Source organism: Talaromyces rugulosus, chromosome VI, assembly GCF_013368755.1.
Source record: "Talaromyces rugulosus chromosome VI, complete sequence".
Taxonomy (NCBI): Eukaryota; Fungi; Ascomycota; class Eurotiomycetes; order Eurotiales; family Trichocomaceae; genus Talaromyces; species Talaromyces rugulosus.
In genome coordinates, this window is record NC_049566.1 from 1,972,506 (window position 1) to 1,991,637 (window position 19,132).

The 19,132-nt window shown below is 46.3% G+C and overlaps 10 protein-coding genes across 10 annotated transcripts; 7 read left to right on the forward strand and 3 right to left on the reverse strand.

The window, feature by feature from the left end:
• Positions 1-983: 983 nt before the first annotated feature.
• Positions 984-2,300, reverse strand: TRUGW13939_11046 (uncharacterized protein; the record flags this gene model as incomplete). Its single annotated transcript, XM_035494155.1, has 8 exons — positions 984-1,252; positions 1,297-1,381; positions 1,446-1,586; positions 1,649-1,731; positions 1,812-1,820; positions 1,877-1,940; positions 2,174-2,189; positions 2,290-2,300. The coding sequence occupies 8 exons, from the start codon at positions 2,298-2,300 to the stop codon at positions 984-986; spliced, it is 678 nt and encodes a 225-aa protein (XP_035350048.1).
• A 1,634-nt stretch (positions 2,301-3,934) lies between these two features.
• On the forward strand, positions 3,935-5,811 carry TRUGW13939_11047 (uncharacterized protein; the record flags this gene model as incomplete). The annotated part of the gene is made up of 4 exons (XM_035494156.1): positions 3,935-4,191; positions 4,254-4,454; positions 4,511-5,579; positions 5,644-5,811. The coding sequence occupies 4 exons, from the start codon at positions 3,935-3,937 to the stop codon at positions 5,809-5,811; spliced, it is 1,695 nt and encodes a 564-aa protein (XP_035350049.1).
• Positions 5,812-6,017: 206 nt separating this feature from the next.
• Positions 6,018-7,350, reverse strand: TRUGW13939_11048 (uncharacterized protein; the record flags this gene model as incomplete). The annotated part of the gene is made up of 2 exons (XM_035494157.1): positions 6,018-7,140; positions 7,220-7,350. 2 exons carry the CDS (start codon positions 7,348-7,350, stop codon positions 6,018-6,020), a joined length of 1,254 nt encoding a protein of 417 aa, XP_035350050.1.
• A 741-nt stretch (positions 7,351-8,091) lies between these two features.
• On the forward strand, positions 8,092-9,138 carry TRUGW13939_11049 (uncharacterized protein; the record flags this gene model as incomplete). The annotated part of the gene is made up of 1 exon (XM_035494158.1): positions 8,092-9,138. One exon carries the CDS (start codon positions 8,092-8,094, stop codon positions 9,136-9,138), a length of 1,047 nt encoding a protein of 348 aa, XP_035350051.1.
• A 610-nt stretch (positions 9,139-9,748) lies between these two features.
• Positions 9,749-10,230, forward strand: TRUGW13939_11050 (uncharacterized protein; the record flags this gene model as incomplete). Its single annotated transcript, XM_035494159.1, has 2 exons — positions 9,749-9,795; positions 9,852-10,230. The coding sequence occupies 2 exons, from the start codon at positions 9,749-9,751 to the stop codon at positions 10,228-10,230; spliced, it is 426 nt and encodes a 141-aa protein (XP_035350052.1).
• A 330-nt stretch (positions 10,231-10,560) lies between these two features.
• On the forward strand, positions 10,561-12,477 carry TRUGW13939_11051 (uncharacterized protein; the record flags this gene model as incomplete). The annotated part of the gene is made up of 3 exons (XM_035494160.1): positions 10,561-11,448; positions 11,521-11,810; positions 11,934-12,477. The coding sequence occupies 3 exons, from the start codon at positions 10,561-10,563 to the stop codon at positions 12,475-12,477; spliced, it is 1,722 nt and encodes a 573-aa protein (XP_035350053.1).
• Positions 12,478-13,026: 549 nt separating this feature from the next.
• TRUGW13939_11052 (uncharacterized protein) lies at positions 13,027-14,061 on the forward strand (the record flags this gene model as incomplete). Its single annotated transcript, XM_035494161.1, has 3 exons — positions 13,027-13,263; positions 13,336-13,555; positions 13,622-14,061. 3 exons carry the CDS (start codon positions 13,027-13,029, stop codon positions 14,059-14,061), a joined length of 897 nt encoding a protein of 298 aa, XP_035350054.1.
• Positions 14,062-14,325: 264 nt separating this feature from the next.
• On the reverse strand, positions 14,326-15,219 carry TRUGW13939_11053 (uncharacterized protein; the record flags this gene model as incomplete). The annotated part of the gene is made up of 6 exons (XM_035494162.1): positions 14,326-14,503; positions 14,558-14,791; positions 14,856-14,954; positions 15,030-15,048; positions 15,111-15,148; positions 15,212-15,219. The coding sequence occupies 6 exons, from the start codon at positions 15,217-15,219 to the stop codon at positions 14,326-14,328; spliced, it is 576 nt and encodes a 191-aa protein (XP_035350055.1).
• Positions 15,220-15,502: 283 nt separating this feature from the next.
• TRUGW13939_11054 (uncharacterized protein) lies at positions 15,503-16,225 on the forward strand (the record flags this gene model as incomplete). The annotated part of the gene is made up of 4 exons (XM_035494163.1): positions 15,503-15,538; positions 15,604-15,671; positions 15,731-15,778; positions 15,895-16,225. 4 exons carry the CDS (start codon positions 15,503-15,505, stop codon positions 16,223-16,225), a joined length of 483 nt encoding a protein of 160 aa, XP_035350056.1.
• A 597-nt stretch (positions 16,226-16,822) lies between these two features.
• Positions 16,823-18,092, forward strand: TRUGW13939_11055 (uncharacterized protein; the record flags this gene model as incomplete). Its single annotated transcript, XM_035494164.1, has 3 exons — positions 16,823-16,986; positions 17,049-17,999; positions 18,053-18,092. 3 exons carry the CDS (start codon positions 16,823-16,825, stop codon positions 18,090-18,092), a joined length of 1,155 nt encoding a protein of 384 aa, XP_035350057.1.
• Positions 18,093-19,132: the final 1,040 nt, after the last annotated feature.

Sequence of the window (19,132 nt, forward strand, 5' to 3'; positions counted from 1 at the left end):
TGTTCTGGTTAGTTTTACCCCCAGAGCTCTTAAGGATATAAGAGAAATGCCATAGAGGTATGAATGGCGAATAGGTTAACACGCTTGGTGATTAGCAATTGGTTGTTTCAACTAGTGTCTAGACAACCACATTGGATGAAATTGAGTGACTACAAGAAATAATACGGAAAATGACTTCCAAGATACATAATTTAATCTACCATGTCCCCGGCATTGAAAAGAATATTGTGTATATAAATAGAATGAGCCTTCTATGGGCAACTCTTACAAGAGTTTCTCTCGGGGATAGATACCTAATCCTGGTAGACAAGCATTTTTTGAGTTTTTCGAGTTTTCTTCTGATCACCACTTATAGTAGTATCGAGATGCAGAGTGCAGCATAGAGGTTGTCAGCGCTAAAGATGGGATTGGCCCGATGTTCGTAGTCTTGCGTTTGATAGTCTCTTTGATCAGAGTGTTGCTTCTCTGCTACATATAACAATCATGAATGCCGGGGGATGAGTTGAAGTTCAGCATCGCCTCCTTTCCTTTTTCTCCCCTTTTCCTTACACCATTGATACTGTGGTTGTTATCATCTCTTGTCAGCAGCAACAAGAAATAAAGCTGCTTCTTGGAGGAAAATATACGTATTTCCTCTTTTGAATCTTAAACTATGTGCATGTACTAGCTCACTGCGTGGTGGCTATAGGTGAATTACCGCCATATTAAATCAATCTCATCAACAAATTCAGGTAACCGTCAACTCCATCGTCGCCTCTTATAGAATACACTATTTTCAATACTTTATTTGATGATCAATTATTAAAATGTTAAACAAACCCCAAAATGCATCCCCATCCATTTATGTGACGCCTTGAATAAATTTTGACTAGAATACATGCATATCTTCATAACAACCGCTAACACATGCAAATATACCTTGAGTATAAACATTACTAATGGCTGCTCGTTCCATTAAACTTCCCATCATTCAAACTATGACTTTAAATTTTCACTGTCGTCGTTGTCCGGATTTGCAAGTTATCTTCCAAACTCTCCTCGTCATATTGCCGCAGGGCTGCGCCTTGTAGAATAATCGCTTCTTTGGATGATGCATCGTCGCGGTCATGATGACCGATTGTTGTGAATGCGTTCGATGACTTCATACGACCCATACCGTATGTTATGTCGGCGCCACGAGTGGTATACGACTTATTGGTCCCTCTTGTATTGCGTACGGCCGTATCCCGAGAAGACTGCTCTAGTGTTGTTGCTTTATTAATTTGTTATTATAATTTGAATTTTCAAATTATTTACGTGGATTACTGAGGGATCCGGATCCGGAACTGTTGGAAAACGAGCGTATAAGAGGGGAAAACGTCGGAACGCAAGGAACGATGATCTAATGATTCTGCAAGTTAGTTTTGGGACAAGTCGGTTCTTTCAGATTGTCACTGAGTACTTACTCCCAAGCTTATTTCGATTTTTGACCAAGTAATGATAGACCCACTGTTGGTATATGATTTGAGGTTTTTGATGGTGAATATCCTGATGATTTGAATGACGGTGACGAAGAAACCAGTAGCGAACATTCCAACAATCACGAACTAGATTAAAATAAAATTAACTATAAGAAAATAAGAAATACTACCAGAGAAAACAGGAGTACCTTTTGTTTGGTATTCAGTCTCAACTTAATCAGGACCGGAATAGGGAGGATAATTATAAGTACGTCCAATGCAAGACTGGATCCTATAAAAGACTGTTAGCCTTTTGTACCGCGGAAGCGAAGTTCAAGAAAAGCCTCATCAAAACCAACGAGTACGGCATACCGGCAATTGCTAAAACTATATGTTAGCGCACCTAAGCAAGTAAACAAAAAGCTTAGAAGTTTTACCATAATAAACTGCCACGGCATTGGTACAATACCCATCTACTGAGGAATCCCATATTTTCGCTACCTGTACAGTGTCAGTCAGTTTCACTTCAACTAGAGCGAATGCGAAATCAGGATACAAACGTACTGGAATGCATGTCAGGCAAATTAAAATAGTAAATGCAATCTGGTTACAAATGCACAGAGTGACAAGCCCAAATAGTGTATTTCTGTAAAACTGAACAAAGCCTGCGATCCGAAGATAGGAGAATAACAACGCCAATTTGAAACCCAGAAGAGAGAGTGTATAAAATGGACCCCCGGAGTATTGGATCTGTTCATAATTAGCAACAGCACCAGCAGACAATGCATAAGAAGTAATACTTTGCCGAAATTTATCAAATATTCAGGTGGGAAGTCAGCTGAACCTAGACCTTGCCCCCATCTTGTTTCTGTTCGATGTATCATGGTCAGCACTGAGGTTGCAAAAATTCGAAATTGGGTGTCTTACGTGCAATTGCTGTACTGGAATACGCGATCAGTAATATCTTATCGTTATGTCAGTCGCTAATATTCGAAAAAAAAATTTTGTTCTACAGTTTTGAGAGAAAATGCAACGTACCACGCTGACCAGTGAGGTATAATCATCAATCCATGTCTTTCGGAAGGTAATCCGTGCATAGAATCTAACAGCCACAGCCAGCAAAGCCGTTAGCGAGAAGACGGCGGCAATGCAATTAGTCGCGGCGCTTGAGTGGGCACGTTTGGGTTATGGAGGTTGTATACCCAGCCCATGGTGGTGTAATGAGCCGCAAAGACGGGCGCATTGAGGTGGGCTATAGTACGGGGTAATAATATAATAAAGATCGAAGATCAAGATTCGAGAATCGACAGCACAAGACCTCCTTCCTATCAGGCTACTGGACCACGCTGGGCTCCGTGCTGGGCAGGGCTATGAATGCACTGAAAATCACTCGTATTACTATTACTTTATGTTATGCATTATGAAACCACTCTATCCGTACGAAGTACTACTCGGTGGGTCTGTAATTGGCAAAATATAAGGCTAGTTTGGCGAGAATTGACTTGGCTCATCTTGAATCATTCACTGGCTCATTGACGAGCCTTTTCATGTCATCTTCAAGTCGGCAAAGAACTTAAACCGGGTGTTCATGACTCCATAAGTCAAGACTTGATCGCTTGTGCATGTGGTTTGTACGAGAGAAGGGTAGATCACGATGCAGCATCTTGCCTGCAGCACGTTTAGTCGCGCTGCTCTTTTTTCGGACACAAATAATTTTTAGTGTTTAGGACTAGATCTAAATTAGGAAGTAGTACTAACGGAAAGTTTATTCTGGGTTTAGTTGTAATGAGCATTATAATTGGCTGCTACAACCAAAATACCCACATTTACGGCACTGAAACCGTGGTAACTACACCCACTAAAGCCTAGCCTATCTTAGCCCCACAATTAATTAACGAGTATAGAAATTATACGAAGTAAACGGCGAGATGCTCGTTGACAGTTGTGTATTATTTTGAATAAAAAAAAAAGAGTTTGATATTTAGCTATGAGATTAGTTTCCATCTGAAAAATCCTTTGGCGACTTGAGCTGAAATTTGTGGCGCTCATACTGCTCGGAAGACTACGGGGAAAGAATGTCATTACGTCAAAAGTGTCAACAAACGCTTTGACTCGGCAAATTTTACATTTAAAGAAAACAAAAAAGAAGTGGATCGAATAATAACATGAACGCAGGAAATAGAGACTTTCACACTCGTGCCTTTGTTTGTTAGTATCTTAACTTGCGAACGGCGCATCGGCGCAGATCCTGAGTAAAACTCCCTTCAGCAGGGTGGTTGGATTATTGGGGCGTGCCCCTGTACGGGGTAGCACAGACGGGGTAGCACAGGAAATCATTCATCAAGTGGGCCTAAAAGGGTTAAAACTCTAAAACAAGAAAGATACCCGTTTTCATCCTGCGCCTGCATCCTACACCAGCCAGTACTGGGAATGGAAATGATCTCTGAATCCTGTGCTTGCGACTGTACCTTCTTTTAGCTTTTTAAGTTATCGATATGCTTTTTTTGGGGGCGATTGTTTGCTCCCTTTTGCTGGGTGTTTTCCCTGCCAAGTCCTCGGCGTCATCTTTTCAATGCCGCTGCTTTCCTGGTGATGCATGCTGGCCGTCGAGCGCTGCGTGGTCGGACTTTAACAATTCTGTCGATGGAACGCTGATCGCGACCGTTCCTTTGGGAGCACCTTGCCATGCACCTGAGTATGACGCCGCGGTGTGCGATGTTCTTCGCGACGGATGGCTTTTACCAGAAGAACAGTAAGTTTTGAGTTATCCAAATATACATATTTTTTTGTGTTTCGGCTAAACAATTACCGCAGTTATGACTCTTCTTCGTCTATTATGGCTCCATGGTTTGCCAATGAGACCTGCGATCCTTTCCATCCAGTCTCGCAGCCTTGCACTCTAGGTAATTACGTAACCTATTCGGTCAATGTCTCAAAGCCAGAACATGTTTCCAAAACGCTTGCCTTTGCAAAAGAGAACAATATCCGCGTCGTTATTCGTAACACCGGCCACGAGTATGGTTTTCCTCCTCGAAGCTCCCTCCTTTCAATGACTGATCATGTCGAAATAGCTATAATGGGAAATCCACCGGTGCCGGCGCCATCGCCATCTGGACGCATAACCTGAAAGACAGGCATATCATCAACTACAATAGTTCTTATTACCAAGGCAAAGCAATCAAACTTGGTGCTGGCGTTCAAGGAATCGAAGCATACGAGCTAGCCGACGTGAACAATCTCCAGGTTGTCGGTGGAGAATGCCCAACTGTCGGTATCGCTGGCGGTTACTCTCAAGGCGGTGGACACTCTGCTCTTGCTTCGCGATACGGATTGGGTGCTGATCAGGTACTTGAATGGGAGGTCATCGACGGTACGGGACAGTACAGAGTTGCCAATCGAGACCAGAACTCGGACTTGTATTGGGCGCTCTCTGGCGGTGGAGGTGGTACATTCGGTGTTGTTTGGTCCATGACATCCAAAGCCCACACAGGAACGCCGGTATCTGGCCTAAATTTGACTTTCACCAATGAGGGGATCTCGCAAGATACTTTCTACAAAGCCGTTGGTTCATATCATGCTAAACTTGCACCGGTTGTTGATGCTGGCGCGATGAGCGTCTGGTATTTTACAAATACGAGCTTTTCAATCTCGCCACTCACCGGACCAAATATCCCCATCGACGACCTAAAAAGTCTCGTTAAGCCATTTACCGACTCTCTCACCGAGCTTGGCGTCAAATACACTACATACTCTCAGCAATTTGACACTTACTTGGACGAGTTCAATGGCATGCAGAGTGCAATCGAAGTTGGCATTGCTCAGTATGGTGGATGGCTCATCCCAAGATCGGTCGTTGAACAGAATAATGATAATTTAACTTCTGCATACCGTTATATGACCGAAGATGGTGCCCAATTTATCGGCATCGCCGTGAACGTATCCAAAGCTCTCGTTGGCACAGACATTTACAATTCAGTTCTGCCGGCTTGGAGAGATACCCTGATTGATAGTGTGATTACCACGCCGTGGAACTTTACAGCCCCAAAGCCTGCTATGGTTGCAGAGCAGGTTAAAATGACCAATGACTATATTCCCCGATTGAAGGCTTTGGCCCCTGACTCTGGTGCTTATATGAATGAGGTGAGCCGGAACTCCAAAAGGAGCTATGTGTATAGATGAGCATTACTGACGCATGTGTTGATAGGCCGATTTTCGCCAACCTGACTTTCAGCAGGCCTTCTTTGGCGAGAACTACGATAAATTAAAGTCGATCAAGGCTAAATATGACCCTGATTCTTTGTTTTATGCTGTGACTGCAGTTGGGTCAGAAGATTGGACGGAGTTGGAGAATGGAAGGCTTTGTAGAGCATGATGTATCGGCCCCTCTTAATAGCTAGGGGGCTTCTGTTCATCATTGATATTTACATGCGCATTTATAGACGTGAAGAAAGTCACAATAAGAAAATAATGTACATATGTTGCTAACCAAAATCATGACTTCTGATTGTTTCCAAGTTCCAAATGTTCCACGTGCAGACTAGTCTCGCTTTCTCGTCTATTACGAATCTGCGTTATAGACTACGACCACTGCGCTTTTATATCGTAAACGCCATCTTCGTTCATCACCTTGCCTCGATCCCACTCTCGCCCTTCACCTTTCTTTGCCCACCGAACGTCCTCAACATTTCCTTCGGTATCGTGACTGCTGGTGGTGGCCCCCAACGAAAAAGACGGATGGGATTTCCATTTGTCGACAACATCACCATCAAAGCCTGCAACGCGCAGACGTTCTTCGCCTTTCTTTTTCCATTCGGCTCGGTCACGGAGGGCTTCGAGGGCCATATCCCAGTCGTCTCCTTCCGTCATCAGGCCAGCCACGGATCTGCGCGTAGGTTGTTTCGTAGAATTTTCATCATCGGAGAGATGTACGTCAAGTTTGGGGTCGTAGTCACGTGCAAAATGAGAGTCAATCGTGCTTGTATTCTCGCGGTAGGAGCCTCTACCGCGCGATGCAACAATGCCCTTCCTGCGTGAAGACGCCGGTAAAGGACCCACGAGATCTTCTAGAGGATCCGAATCGTCATCCAAGTCATGTTCCTTGGGTGTCCTTTTTGGTTCGGAACCGTGTCGGTGGGAGTTTCCGGAAGTTGACTTCTCAGCTTTGCGCTGATCTTCTTTCAAGTGCCTTGAGGGCCTGGGCGATCTCGAACGTGATCGGTCAGAGCGCCTGTGCCGGCCATGCCGGTCATTTTGTTCGTCTTTTCTGTGTCGTGAGGACCTATGCGGAGAATTAGAGTAATCTCGTGTTCTTCTGGGCCTGTTATCGTCATCACGATGTCGTCGGTGAGATCTCGTAGGCTTTTCACGATCCGAATCGCTGCCACTTTCATCCCGATGACGGTGTCTTCTACGCCGTTCGTCATCTCTATCACGATACGAATCAGATTTCGATCGCCTAGATGATGTACGCTCTTCTCTTAGGTGTCGGGGCGATCTGTCTCGGTTGTCTCTATCTTTGGCCCTGTAACGCTCGGTATGATGCGGTTGCCGGGAAGACGATGATTTATCGCCACGAAGCTGGCGCATGCGCTCTCTTGACTCCTGTTCTTCCTTTCGTTTGAGCGCAGCATTGTGGCTATCCGTATCTCGAAGGATATTTTTGAGAAAGCGTGTGTTGGGTTTGGGTGCGCGATCTGTTGGTCTGAGGAAAGAAAAGCTTTAGCTTGAAGATGGTCAAGGGAAACGGGGAGTGCGGACGATCGCATAGGGGAGAATCTTACCGTCGAGGTAGATAAGCCTGAAGGCCAATAGTAGAGTACTTCAAGGATTTGTCTTTTGCTTCAGAGGCAAGCAGCTGTGCGACATAATCGTCATTTGCAGTGGGGTCGTCGATCGCCTCTCCGAGCGGCATCGCAAGAGAGCTTGGAGACTATACTGGAGGAATCCAATATTTGCGAATATACCAAATTCCTGTGAGAATAACCAATGCATTTCAATCCTATGTGTCGTAGTCTTCGTCAGGACTTCTTTGTCTTGGATCCAAAGGTCGGCCGTCACAAACAAACAGAACAAACATGCCGCGATAGGATCTACCATGAGAATCAATATCCCTTCTTACTCACTTTGACCTCACCATATAAAAAAGAAAAAAATCATGTAATTAGTACAATCAAAACTTTTTAATACCCATATAGTTTACTTACCCAAAGAGGCTTAATAACCATACACGCTTGATCCGGCGCATCATATTCTTTACTAGTTGCGGAATAAAAAATCTAAATCTTATATTAATTAGCCTATCCATTTCCGACACAACTAGTACGAATAGCTTGGCATGATAAAGCTTACATTGGACATGTTTGAAGCCGTGGGTTTCCGAAAGGTCATCTGTCTCCACAATAGGCTATCCGCAACTACGTACGTAGATAGGTATGATGTCAGATCTCCTGACAGTACTTGATATAAATTCACATTGCTGGAATTACCACGCGATATAAAAAGGGTCTAGGTGGGTCATCGTATTCATTTCAAAAAACTTTGAGCTCGATTCATTCAACAGGCGAATTCCATGTTTGGAATACTTGGCCGAAACATCTTAAACACCCTCAAGAGATTCGCACTGGTCACGCACGACTTCCAGACACCGGCCAGAATGTCATCATTTACTTTGCCTGCGACTATGAAGGTTGTTCGTCAGCTTGACCCTCACTCCACCACCCTGACTATGGAAGAAGCGCCACTACCTAAGCCACTGCATCCAGAAGACTGCCTGGTCCAGGTTCATACAACCTCACCCTGTGTTGGCGAGCTACATTGGCAGGTTTGGTTTCCCAGTATTGTTCCGGCAGACAGCCCAAGAGTTCCCGGTACCGAAGCCGCTGGGGTTGTAGTGCAAATTCCGGACGGAGATGCCGCTCAAACCTCCAATTTCAAGGTCGGCGACAGGGTCTTCTTCAGGGTCGAGCCGGAGCAAACTGGACATTTACGCCAGTATTCCCTAGCTAGACTATCACAGATGGCACATGTACCCTCGACTATGGGATGGATCGAGGCCGGGTCAACTGCACTCAGCTCCTTAACCGCATGGCAAGGTGTCTTCCAGCACGGAATTTTGGATTCTCGCGCGATATTCGGTGACGCTGCAGCCCGTAAGAACAACGGGAGACTTAGCGTTCTCATTACTGGCGCGTCAGGGGTAGTCGGAGGTTGGGCGGTACACTTGGCTGCTCTGGCAGGTGCTGGGCGAATTGTTGCCCTGTGCGATAGCTCTAACATAGCATATGTCGAGGGGCTTGGTGCTACAGAGGCTGTCGACTATAAGAAAGAAAGCGTTGCGGAATGGGTCGCGAAGGACCGGACCACGCGAGAGGTGGATGCTGTATTTGACTGCGTCGGAGGGAAGACGCTCGGAACATGTTGGTCGGCTGTCAGAGAGGGAGGAGTCCTTCTCAGCATCACTGGCGACCCCGAACAGGAGAAGCCCAGCTCGTTTACTCGTAGTCTGGCAACTGCAAAATGGTTTCTTGTTGAGGCTAATGGTCAGCAGCTTCAGTCTATTTCTGACCTGATATCCAAAGGAGGAAAGTGTGTGACCAAGGTGGACAGTGTCCTTGACTTTGCAGATTTTCAGCAGGCGTTTGACAAGGTTGAGGCGAGAAAGGCAAATGGAAAAGTTGTAATCAAGGTCGCGGATTTTTAAGCTAGTCACGTAATCAGACATTCAAATGCAAGTACTTTCATTTAACATACATACATTGTAGGAGTCTATTCAACATACAGTTGTCGACATATTCAATGTTGTCTATCAGAATGAACTCCACAACGCAGGGCCTAACAGGTGACACATATCAGCCATAAGAGTATCCGTAACGAGTTCCAGTGACTTGTTAAAGCTATGACGCATGATGTTTCGTCATCCATATTGGTGAGATAACTGCTTCCGGGGTTGTGTTGAGATTTGGCAAAGCCAGAATATCTCGGTGAGGTGGAGGCCAGACCCACCATTAGCCTATCCGTGTCCTGGCAAGATCCCAGCCCGAACCGCATAGCCTATCGGTTTTGTAGCATGATTGGCCTGTAGGGATGTGTGCGGATCTCCATGCAGGAAGCTTATCCGTAACTAGCTAGTTATTAGGTAATTAGTCACCAGTTACCCGAAGAAGCTGTTGTCTTTCACATCTATACGGTTCCCCAAGAAGGGTTATATATATACGTAGTACGTTTACTGTAGAACTCCAACTACTCTTCACTCTTGCCTAATTATTATCAACGCATAAGCTGATTTTCTACTTGCCCACTTTATTTTCAGCATGGAGCAAGGCAGAATTGTAGAAGACCCTCCTAAGTACGACCGAAGGTATTCTCTCATATTCTTCAATGTTAGCACTTTGCCTGCTGACACGAGATATATAGCCGTCCGCTTGCATCTATCGAGCTTGCCTATCAATATAAACTACCAAATTGCCCCGGAAAGTCTAGCATCGGTTTGAAGGTCACCTTTCCTCCGAATGCTTCGACTCCTCCACATCGCCACGCGGGGGCGTCGGTCTCAGTGCTAGTACTGGAAGGCGCTGTGCTGAACAAAATGAACAACGAGCCAACCCGGGTATTTACAAAGGGAGGAAGCTTCTTTGAGGCTCCAGGATGTCACCATAGGGTCAGCGATAATTACAGCACCACGGAATCAGCTGTGATTCTTGCAACCTTGGTTGTTGATACGGAGGTTGTACAAAAGGGAGGGCTGGCAGCTCTGACAGTCTTTGATGAGGAGTACAGAGATATTCAGCTTTAGACATACTACTTATTTAGTTCATCGTGGTCTCTTGTCCCGTGTCCAATAAATGCCCTATGTATGTATAAAAGGAGCATGTGTGTTCGTAGCCAACCATTTCCACCACCTTAGCAACGCTTATTCTGACGCCGTTAAAGCGTGCATGAGGTAGATTCATAACAAATAACAATAGCCTTTGTATGCTGTGATCTTATCCAAGACAACATTTGAAGAGTATAACTATATTTTGCTTCTGTCCACGTGACTTGTCACTTCGATTAGGCTCCCGGATGCTTGCTCATCAGATGTCCGGCTCCAACCCCAGCATTCACTCCGGTATCTGCCCAGCAAATGGTCGAACAACGAGCGCAGGGTACACGTGTGTCGCTAGCGTGTGTGCAATGCAGGGCAAGACACGTTCGCTGTGATGCGACAAAACCCGCCTGTTCCCGATGCCTGCAGGAGCGACAGGATTGTAACTATCCTAGTTCCAGGCGCGGTGGTCTTACCAGAGCTGCACTGGCTGCTCATAAGGCGCGGAGAAGCGAAATTGAGAGCAATCCTAGCAGCGTACCAGGCAGCGCGGTATATTCCACTGGTTCGTCTTCGCCATCGAGCAGAGATGCTGCTCCTCAAGCTCCAGTGCTACCTTCCCCACCCATAGAATTGGATATAGCGTCGACAGATCTCCACAATGACATGTTCATCGCGGTGTATTTCAAGTGTTTTCATCGCTACCACCCCTGCGTCCTGCCTCTAAAACAACTCCAAGAGTATTTCTGTGATCCGTCCTTCCACGACCAGCTCATCCCCGTCGTAATGGCCGTCCGGTTTATCGGCTCGATATACGCACGATCCAGCCTTGTGGACCAACTTAGGGCGCAAACAGACAGCGCCATAGCCATGGCGCGCCAAAACACACCGCACTGTCCGTTTCTTGCGCAAGCTTTGCTTCTATATTCCATATCGTTGTTCTGGTCTCAAGAGGATAACACTTCCCGGAAACAAATGGACTTGGCTCTGCAGACAGCATTGGACCTCGGCATGCATCATCGCGATTTTGCTGCCAACAATGCCCCATACGTTCCCATCCTACAGGAATGTTTTCGGAGAACCTGGTGGCAGATTTACATCATCGACGCCGCATATGCTGCAATTGAGCACTTGTCAACTTTTAGGGCCAATAGTGTGATTAGCGATGTAGATTTGCCCTGCGAAGAGGACGAATATGAGAGCAGCGTAAGACATCTACCTTTCCAAGCCCAGCCGCAAGACATACCACGACCACAGCTGACAGCGTATATGATATAGACGATACCAGAGCCCTCGACTCTATCTGAGTTTGACTTACGTGAATTTGAGTGCGAAGGAAAAGTCTATTCCTCCTTCGCTTACCTCATTGGAGTTGTTCGGGGTCTATCACAGACATCAGTTTTGGTATCTTGGCAGAGCGATGGGAGCCCAACTTCAGATGCCGTTGCCGCAATCGACTCGGTAGTTGACGGATGGCTCCTACTCCTACCAGAATCAAAGCAACAGGTTATGAACAGCAGTGGTGAAATTGACGAGCTGTTATATTTCGCCAAGATGTGGATCCATGCGTAAGCACGCATCCTTCGAAGCATATAACTTGTTAGCACCGCTAACTTCCTCCCCAGGAGCTTAATTTGTTGTCATAGAGCATTATCTGACATTATTTTTAACCCTCTGGAAAATCTCTCTAGCTGCGCCGGGTCGCCTCAGACTAATGCATTGCCAAGCGAGATAAAACAAGTACACACCATGAGGTGTCTCTCATCTATTCAGCAGCAGGTCAGCCTACTTACTCTTCCTAAACGGCCATTCTGCCACAGCCCCTTTATTATCTGCATGGTTGTAGTCGGCACGCTACCCTACTTCTCAGCTTGCACCTGCCTTCTGCGAGGCGGCAAACTCACAGTCGCACGAGAACAAATTCGTGTAATTATAGGATGCCTGAGGGCGCTGGGCGACGTGTGGAAGAAGGGACGGAATCGTGTGCAGGAGCTTCAGGCTATTGGCAAAGAGATTATAGGTACTACAGGACTTGGCAATGCGAGAATGGGCGAGACGGCCGCTGCAGCTGGAGTGACGAATAACCCTTATCAGGCTCCTACTTCTCTGCCATTCGCTGGCTTGAATGTACCCCCCTCGACGGTCGATGCGAATGAATTCGCACAGCTGTGGCTATCTATGAATCAGCAGCTGGATATCAATACATGGATTACCGATAACTTTCCAGCGCAGTAGCCGAATACTACACGAGCGGATCTATATTTATAATTTATAATTTAAAAAGAGATAATCTTAGTATATTAATGAGAAGAGATGGAAATATGATTTATGAAGTGATTATCTTGTTATGTATATAAATAGAGTGTTGTAGAATGTTATAACTTCAAGTTATATGACATGATGTCACATGACCTAATATCACATAGTGTCATATTTGTGTGACAATAGATAAGTTAAAAGTAAAGTATTATAATAATAAGATTAAAAAAAAAAAAAAGAGAGATTGATTTTTATAATAGAAAGCTATAGTAGATCTTATATAAGATTTGGTTCTTACTAACTACATTTGGACAAGCTAGAAAATCTATAGATGATCCATCATGTGACTTACGTCGCGTCGCGATGGAGTGACCAGTCGAGCACAGTTTATACCCACTACTTGTGTCCGACCGACCCTTCATTGAACCTCGTGATTTCGCAACAGGATTCAGAGTATGAACGGAAATCTCGCTGTGATCTAGCATATTGAACGTGTCGTCCCAACTGTTGTTTTGCCCCGCCATAATGGCAGCACCATTATCCCCCGCAAAGGCCTACGCCAAAATCCAACAAATCCAACAAGGTCAAAACAATGACCCCAATACCGAACTTGCGATTTTACGGATTAGCGAACCAATTACCTCGTCTTTAGATGCCGCAGACTTTTCGCGATCACTATCCAAACGCGCTTCAGATGCGTCGATAAACCCATCAGAGAACCCTACCCCCGCGTCGTTGGAGGCGGATTTGACGCATTACAAGGTGGGCTACAACTAGATCCATTCGTTATACATCTGTTTTCTTGGACTGATTGATTTCTTATCGTGTTATTAGGAATTATTCTCGAAACTGCGCTTTTCATATTTAGAACAGGTCACAAAAGAGAAGTTTTTACGAGCCATTGTTGGAGATCCGCCACTCGTCGTGGGCCATAATGAAAATGTGGAGTTGGAGACAAATTTGGCCGAAGTCAAACAGGAACTCAAAAACCGGAAAGAGGAAGTACGACTTATGGTAGAAGATATGGAGAAGGTTGTTAGAGAATTGGCTACACGTGAGTTCTTTTTTTTGCACATCATTCGGCTGTTAAGACGAGCCACTTATTGTTATTTTAAAACAGGGTATAAAAACGTGCAGCTTCAGACGACACAACTGTCGACACTTCCTAAGGAAATAGCCAATTTAGAAAACACAATTGCCACGCTACGGGCATCACAGGCCCAGCACGCACTTGCAGCAGATCCTAGCAATCCAGCATCCTCCCAAAACTTGTCGTTACCAGCAACCTTGTCGCTGCTTGCAGAACGGGAAGCAGAACTGGCCGGAATTGATCGACAATTGACTTCAATGCATACAACCCTTCCTCGTAAAACGCGAGAAGCGGAAGCAATGCAAAGGGAGCTGGGAGTTTTGGAGCGGAGAAAGACGGAGACTCTCGGCCAAGCGCGCGAGGCACAGAGGAAAAAGCTTGAGGGCGAGAGCGATGGTCTGGAAGAGATGGGTAGATGGTATCGCGGCGCTGAAGCCACTTTGAAGAAGTTGGTTGATGTGGAGAATTAAGATTACATTTCGGGAGTTTTGCTTATGCATTGATGATACTAGGCTGACAAGTGTCACGGCGTGTTGTGTTAAGTTGTTGATAATAGTTATTCATATACCATCTACGTACGTTTTTAGAATCTAGTTTTTTGAACCTCTGAATATAAAGCTACCTGTGTAGCTAGTTCATATTGAATCATGATCATACAACATGCTATCCTATGCTGCAGCAGAAAACTCCTCAGAGACCCTGTCCATAAAGACTTTTTGGTATCAATTTTTAATCTATTCCTCCTCTTCCTCCTCACCCTCGTCATCACCACCCTCAGCGGCCTTGGACTTCTTGCGGCGGACACGTCCAGGGCGGCCGCCACCGAAGGGCGAGGTGAGAGCGAAGTCAATGTGCTTCTGGGAGTCGAGACGGACCATGAAGGAGGGAACGTTGACGATCTGCTTGCCGACACTATTCAACTGTTAGTATGATATACTTGCGAACTAAACAGCGACAAGAACATACCGGATGTGACGCTGGCGGATCAGGACACGGGCGTGGTGGATAGACTTGGCAAGACCGAGCTTGTAGACACAGGTCTGGAGACGACGCTCCAAGAAATCCTCAATCTTCAAGGCCAAGACGTAATCGAGCTTCATGCGGGACTCGTCGAGCACACCGACACGAACCAGACGACGAATCAAGGCATTGCCTTCGAAGAGACGCTTGGGGTCCTTCTCGTCGAGAGTAAGAAGCTCACTAAAAAAGAACACCAGTCAGATCATCCGCCTCAGCAATTCCATGACAAAAGTGATATCCATACCGAGCAGCACGACGAATCTTGGAAAGGGTGAGCTGGACACGCCACACCTCACGCTTGTTGCGAAGACCGAACTCGCCGACGATCTTCAATTCGGAGTCACTATCGAGGGGTTAGGAATGGACAACACGACATAAGCAGAAGCACGCTTCCACTTAGTGGCCGGGGAGTACTGACAGACGAGCCGACTCATATGCTAGCAAAATGTTAGTATCGCGATGATCCAAGTTGTTTTTTAAGTGATTGTAGGTTACTCACGGCGACGAGGAGTCTTGTAGGTCTTGGAGTAGGAACGTCTGGAAAACGAGAAAATCAATTAGACACTGCATGGTCGACTGCGCATTTCGAGGTTTACTCACGGGGCCATGGCTGCGGTGGTACTCTCCCGGTTGTCGTGATGAGGTCGGAACGGTCAACTTGAATTTGTTCGAAGTTGCGCTTGAGATCAGAAGTGGAGGGCAATCGGGGAGACCCACTAAGCGAAGCGAAGCGGCAGTTATTGGCTGCTGTAGGGCCAGCCCTAATATCATTCCTGATGCGGATTAGTCTGCGCACTAACCGCCCGGGCATCACCAACTTTGCGGACAGAGGCACACCACCTTGCAAGTCGACAGCTTTACGACCACCAGCATCACGACAACACCGCAGAGATGGGTCACTCACACGGTCTGCGCGCCGGCACTCGGGTATGTTTACGAAAATAATCTGAGCGATCCTGTCCTTCGAACGGCGAACTAACGACTGCGAATAGTATGCCTTTTCTCGCGACTTCAAGAAGAAGGGTTTCATCGCCCTTTCCACCTACCTGAAGGTATACCGGTATGCGCAAATTCACATCGAGACAATTTCAAGAAGGACTGCATTCTGACGGAATATAGGGTCGGTGACATTGTCGACATCAGGTGCAATGGTGCTGTTCAGAAAGGGTTAGTCAATATTCAATCTTCTTTGCCTTTCGAAGCATTCACCCTGCTACGGAAAAAACGAATCTATCGAAAGGATAATTTTGTTCATATGCTGAGACGGTTTTCTTCTTCTACAGTTTGCCCTACAAGTTGTACCACGGCAAGACCGGTGTCGTCTACAACGTGGCCAAGTCCTCCGTCGGTGTCATCATCTACAAGCGTGTCGGCAACCGTTACCTCGAGAAGCGTATCAACGTTCGCATCGAGCACGTCGTTCACTCTCGCTCCCGTGAGGAGTTCATCAACCGTGTCAAGGAGAACGCCATCAAGAAGCGCCAGGCTAAGGAGGGAGGCACTCACCTTCACTTGAAGAGACAAGCCGTCCAACCCCGTGAATCCCGCGTTGTCGACTCGAACACCAACTTCCCCGAGACGATCACCCCTATCCCTTACGACACTCACATTTAAATATTTTCGACAGGAAAAAAATCTGGGATTTGGTGTTTTGTGTGTATGTCTTTGTGCCAGGTCGTGGGTTGCATGATGAGCAAAATGGTTCGGGAAACCTTGTGTTTCGTGCATAGAATCTCCCAATGAGAAAACAATAAACCAAAAAATTTTCCAACTTCATTTCAGTTTGATCAGACGTAGACGAGGACCAGCCAGCCGGCTTGTATTGTTACCACCGAAGATGGCAACTCCGTCAACGCAAGATGCGCCTTGTGTAGCCTCACTAGTATTCGTAGACAAGCTCTTATATACGGACTCTCAGTTAATATCTGAATAAGAACTCACATGCGTCACTTCGACCTGTGTTTGCGGCGGATTCGAAAAGCTGAGCCATGCCGAGCGCGTGATTGGCCGGCGCTGTGGGCGAACTCCCGATAACTCCGCAAAAAAGTTCTCGGGAGGGACTTCGACTCCCTAACTCACTCTTTCCATTCCCTTTTTCATTTCATGTACAATATTTATCGTTTACTAATGACTGAGGAATAACGCGTTATTCTACGGACCAAAGTCCCTCTTTATTTCAATCTTAATCCCCCATCTTACCCACAACCAAGCATGACCTTCTCAACCGCGTCACATAGCAGCCCTGCGCAGGCGCAACTGCCCCAGAAGCTTTCGTCGGAGAACACGGTGATTGAATCCAGAGAAACCGGAGAGGTGATGCCGAAGCGAGATGAACCGCCAAAAGAAAAGCCTCTGGCGCATTTTGTTGCAGGAGGGTATGTAGGAATAATCTCCAAAGAAAGCCCAAGTATCCATGCTAATGAGAATCGTGTTTTAGAGTCGGCGGAATGACGGCGGCCACCTTGACGAGTCCTTTGGATGTATTGAAAACAAGGCTTCAGTCAGATTTTTACCAGAGCCAACTGCAATCGCTGCGCAGTTCACACCCTGTGCGGCCAGCTCCTGCCATCGTCGCACTCCCGCGCAGCGCCCTCTTGCATTTCAACGAAACTTTTCAGATTCTTCACTCGATATACAAGCACGAAGGTCCCCGCGCACTGTTCAAAGGCCTTGGTCCTAATTTGATTGGCGTTGTCCCTGCACGTGCGATCAACTTCTATGTCTACGGTAATGGAAAGCGAATTCTGAGCAATTACCTGGGCTATCATGATTCGATGAGAACACCATGGGGCATCCACTTGGGTGCTGCAGCTATTGCAGGCATGGCCACCGGCACAGCTACGAATCCTATCTGGCTGATCAAGACTCGTCTGCAACTCGATAAGTCCAATGCCGAGAGTGGAAGGGGCGGCCGGCAATACAAGAACAGTTGGGACTGCGTCAAACAAACGGTTCGGCACGAGGGAGTTCGAGGATTATATAAGGGACTGTCTGCCTCCTATCTCGGTGTCGTCGAGAGTGCGTCGCAATGGGTCCTGTACGAGCAGATGAAGATGTTTTTGGCGAGACGCGAGGCTGCCAGACTGGCGGATCCAGCCCATGTGCATACTACCTGGGACGACATCGAACTCTGGGGCGGTCGTATTGGTGCTGCTGGTACCGCCAAGTTGATTGCTGCGGTGGCTACATACCCACACGAAGTTGTTCGCACGCGATTAAGACAAGCACCAGTTGTGCCCGTTGGCGGCGGCAAGGTCCATGTGAAGTACACTGGCTTAATTCAATGCTTCAAGGTGGTTGCCAAGGAAGAAGGCATGGCCGGACTTTACGGCGGACTGACTCCGCATCTTTTGCGTGTCGTTCCGTCTGCCGCTATCATGTTCGGAATGTAAGCATTGTCTGCCACCTATTAACCCGTGATCGAAACTAATTTTTGCCTAGGTACGAGGTCATCCTCCGTCTTTTTGGCACGACCTCTTAATATTATTATTGGCGGTGACGCCCCCCACCCCCCTATTACAACTGTATTATACTAGCCTCTCCTCATTTTCTTCTTATTTTCCTGTCCTCGTGCCTCAAGTGCCGGGATGGTCTTATCTGCATATTGCTGGCGCTATTCTGGTGTGGGTTGTGTTGCAGACATTCGTCAGAACTATTTTTATTGTCTGCGTTATATGTAAAATAGTCAAGGTTTCTTCGGGCGTTTCTAAAAGGGTGTGGTGTGGACATGAAGACTTATTTTTAGATGGAGATATATTAATAGATATGAGAACTTCGCTTAAGCATCAAAGTGATTTTCGAGCAGTCGGTCATTTGACACTACACATGCACCAGTGACAAGTAGGGTAATCGATGTCTCACGTCAACTGATGAGTCAATTGATGTTCGCAATGCCGAATTGTCAGGTGGTTGGTGAATTCGGACACCCATCGGACGAACTTGTCGGATACGAAAGCAACACATAAAACATTTGCCGTTTCGTCAATGATGTCAGATCTTTGAACGAGTGCACTCAATTGGTCGATGACAGTGTTTTTAGGCTCCAAAGGAAACAATTCTACTAATATAACTTTCAGCGGCAGCTTCAACGCGATTGATAGTGCGGATCTAGCCTGCATTGACAATCAATTGATGCCATGAAAATGAAAAATTCGAGTCATGCGTTGCAGGGAAGAGTTGCGTTGAGTGCCTTTTACCTTGTAATCTTCTAATTAATTTTTTTTTAAAAAAAGGTCATTGAAAATATGAAATAGATTTTGTTACTACTACGGGCGATACCCTGCTCCTTTTTGGTACAGGTTATTACGTTTCCTTCAGGTCAATCGTATATATGGTAATATCTCGTGTGAAAATTACACCGAATATGTATAGCCAATATCTCGTCTAGACTGCTCTGACCGACTTTGACTCGCGCTCTTACATCTAAATTAGGATGATGCTATTCTTGAACGGCCAATCCGATACTGTCAATCAGCGCTGAGGCGTTTTGCTAACGAATAAGTGGGTCCCTGCAACTTATTC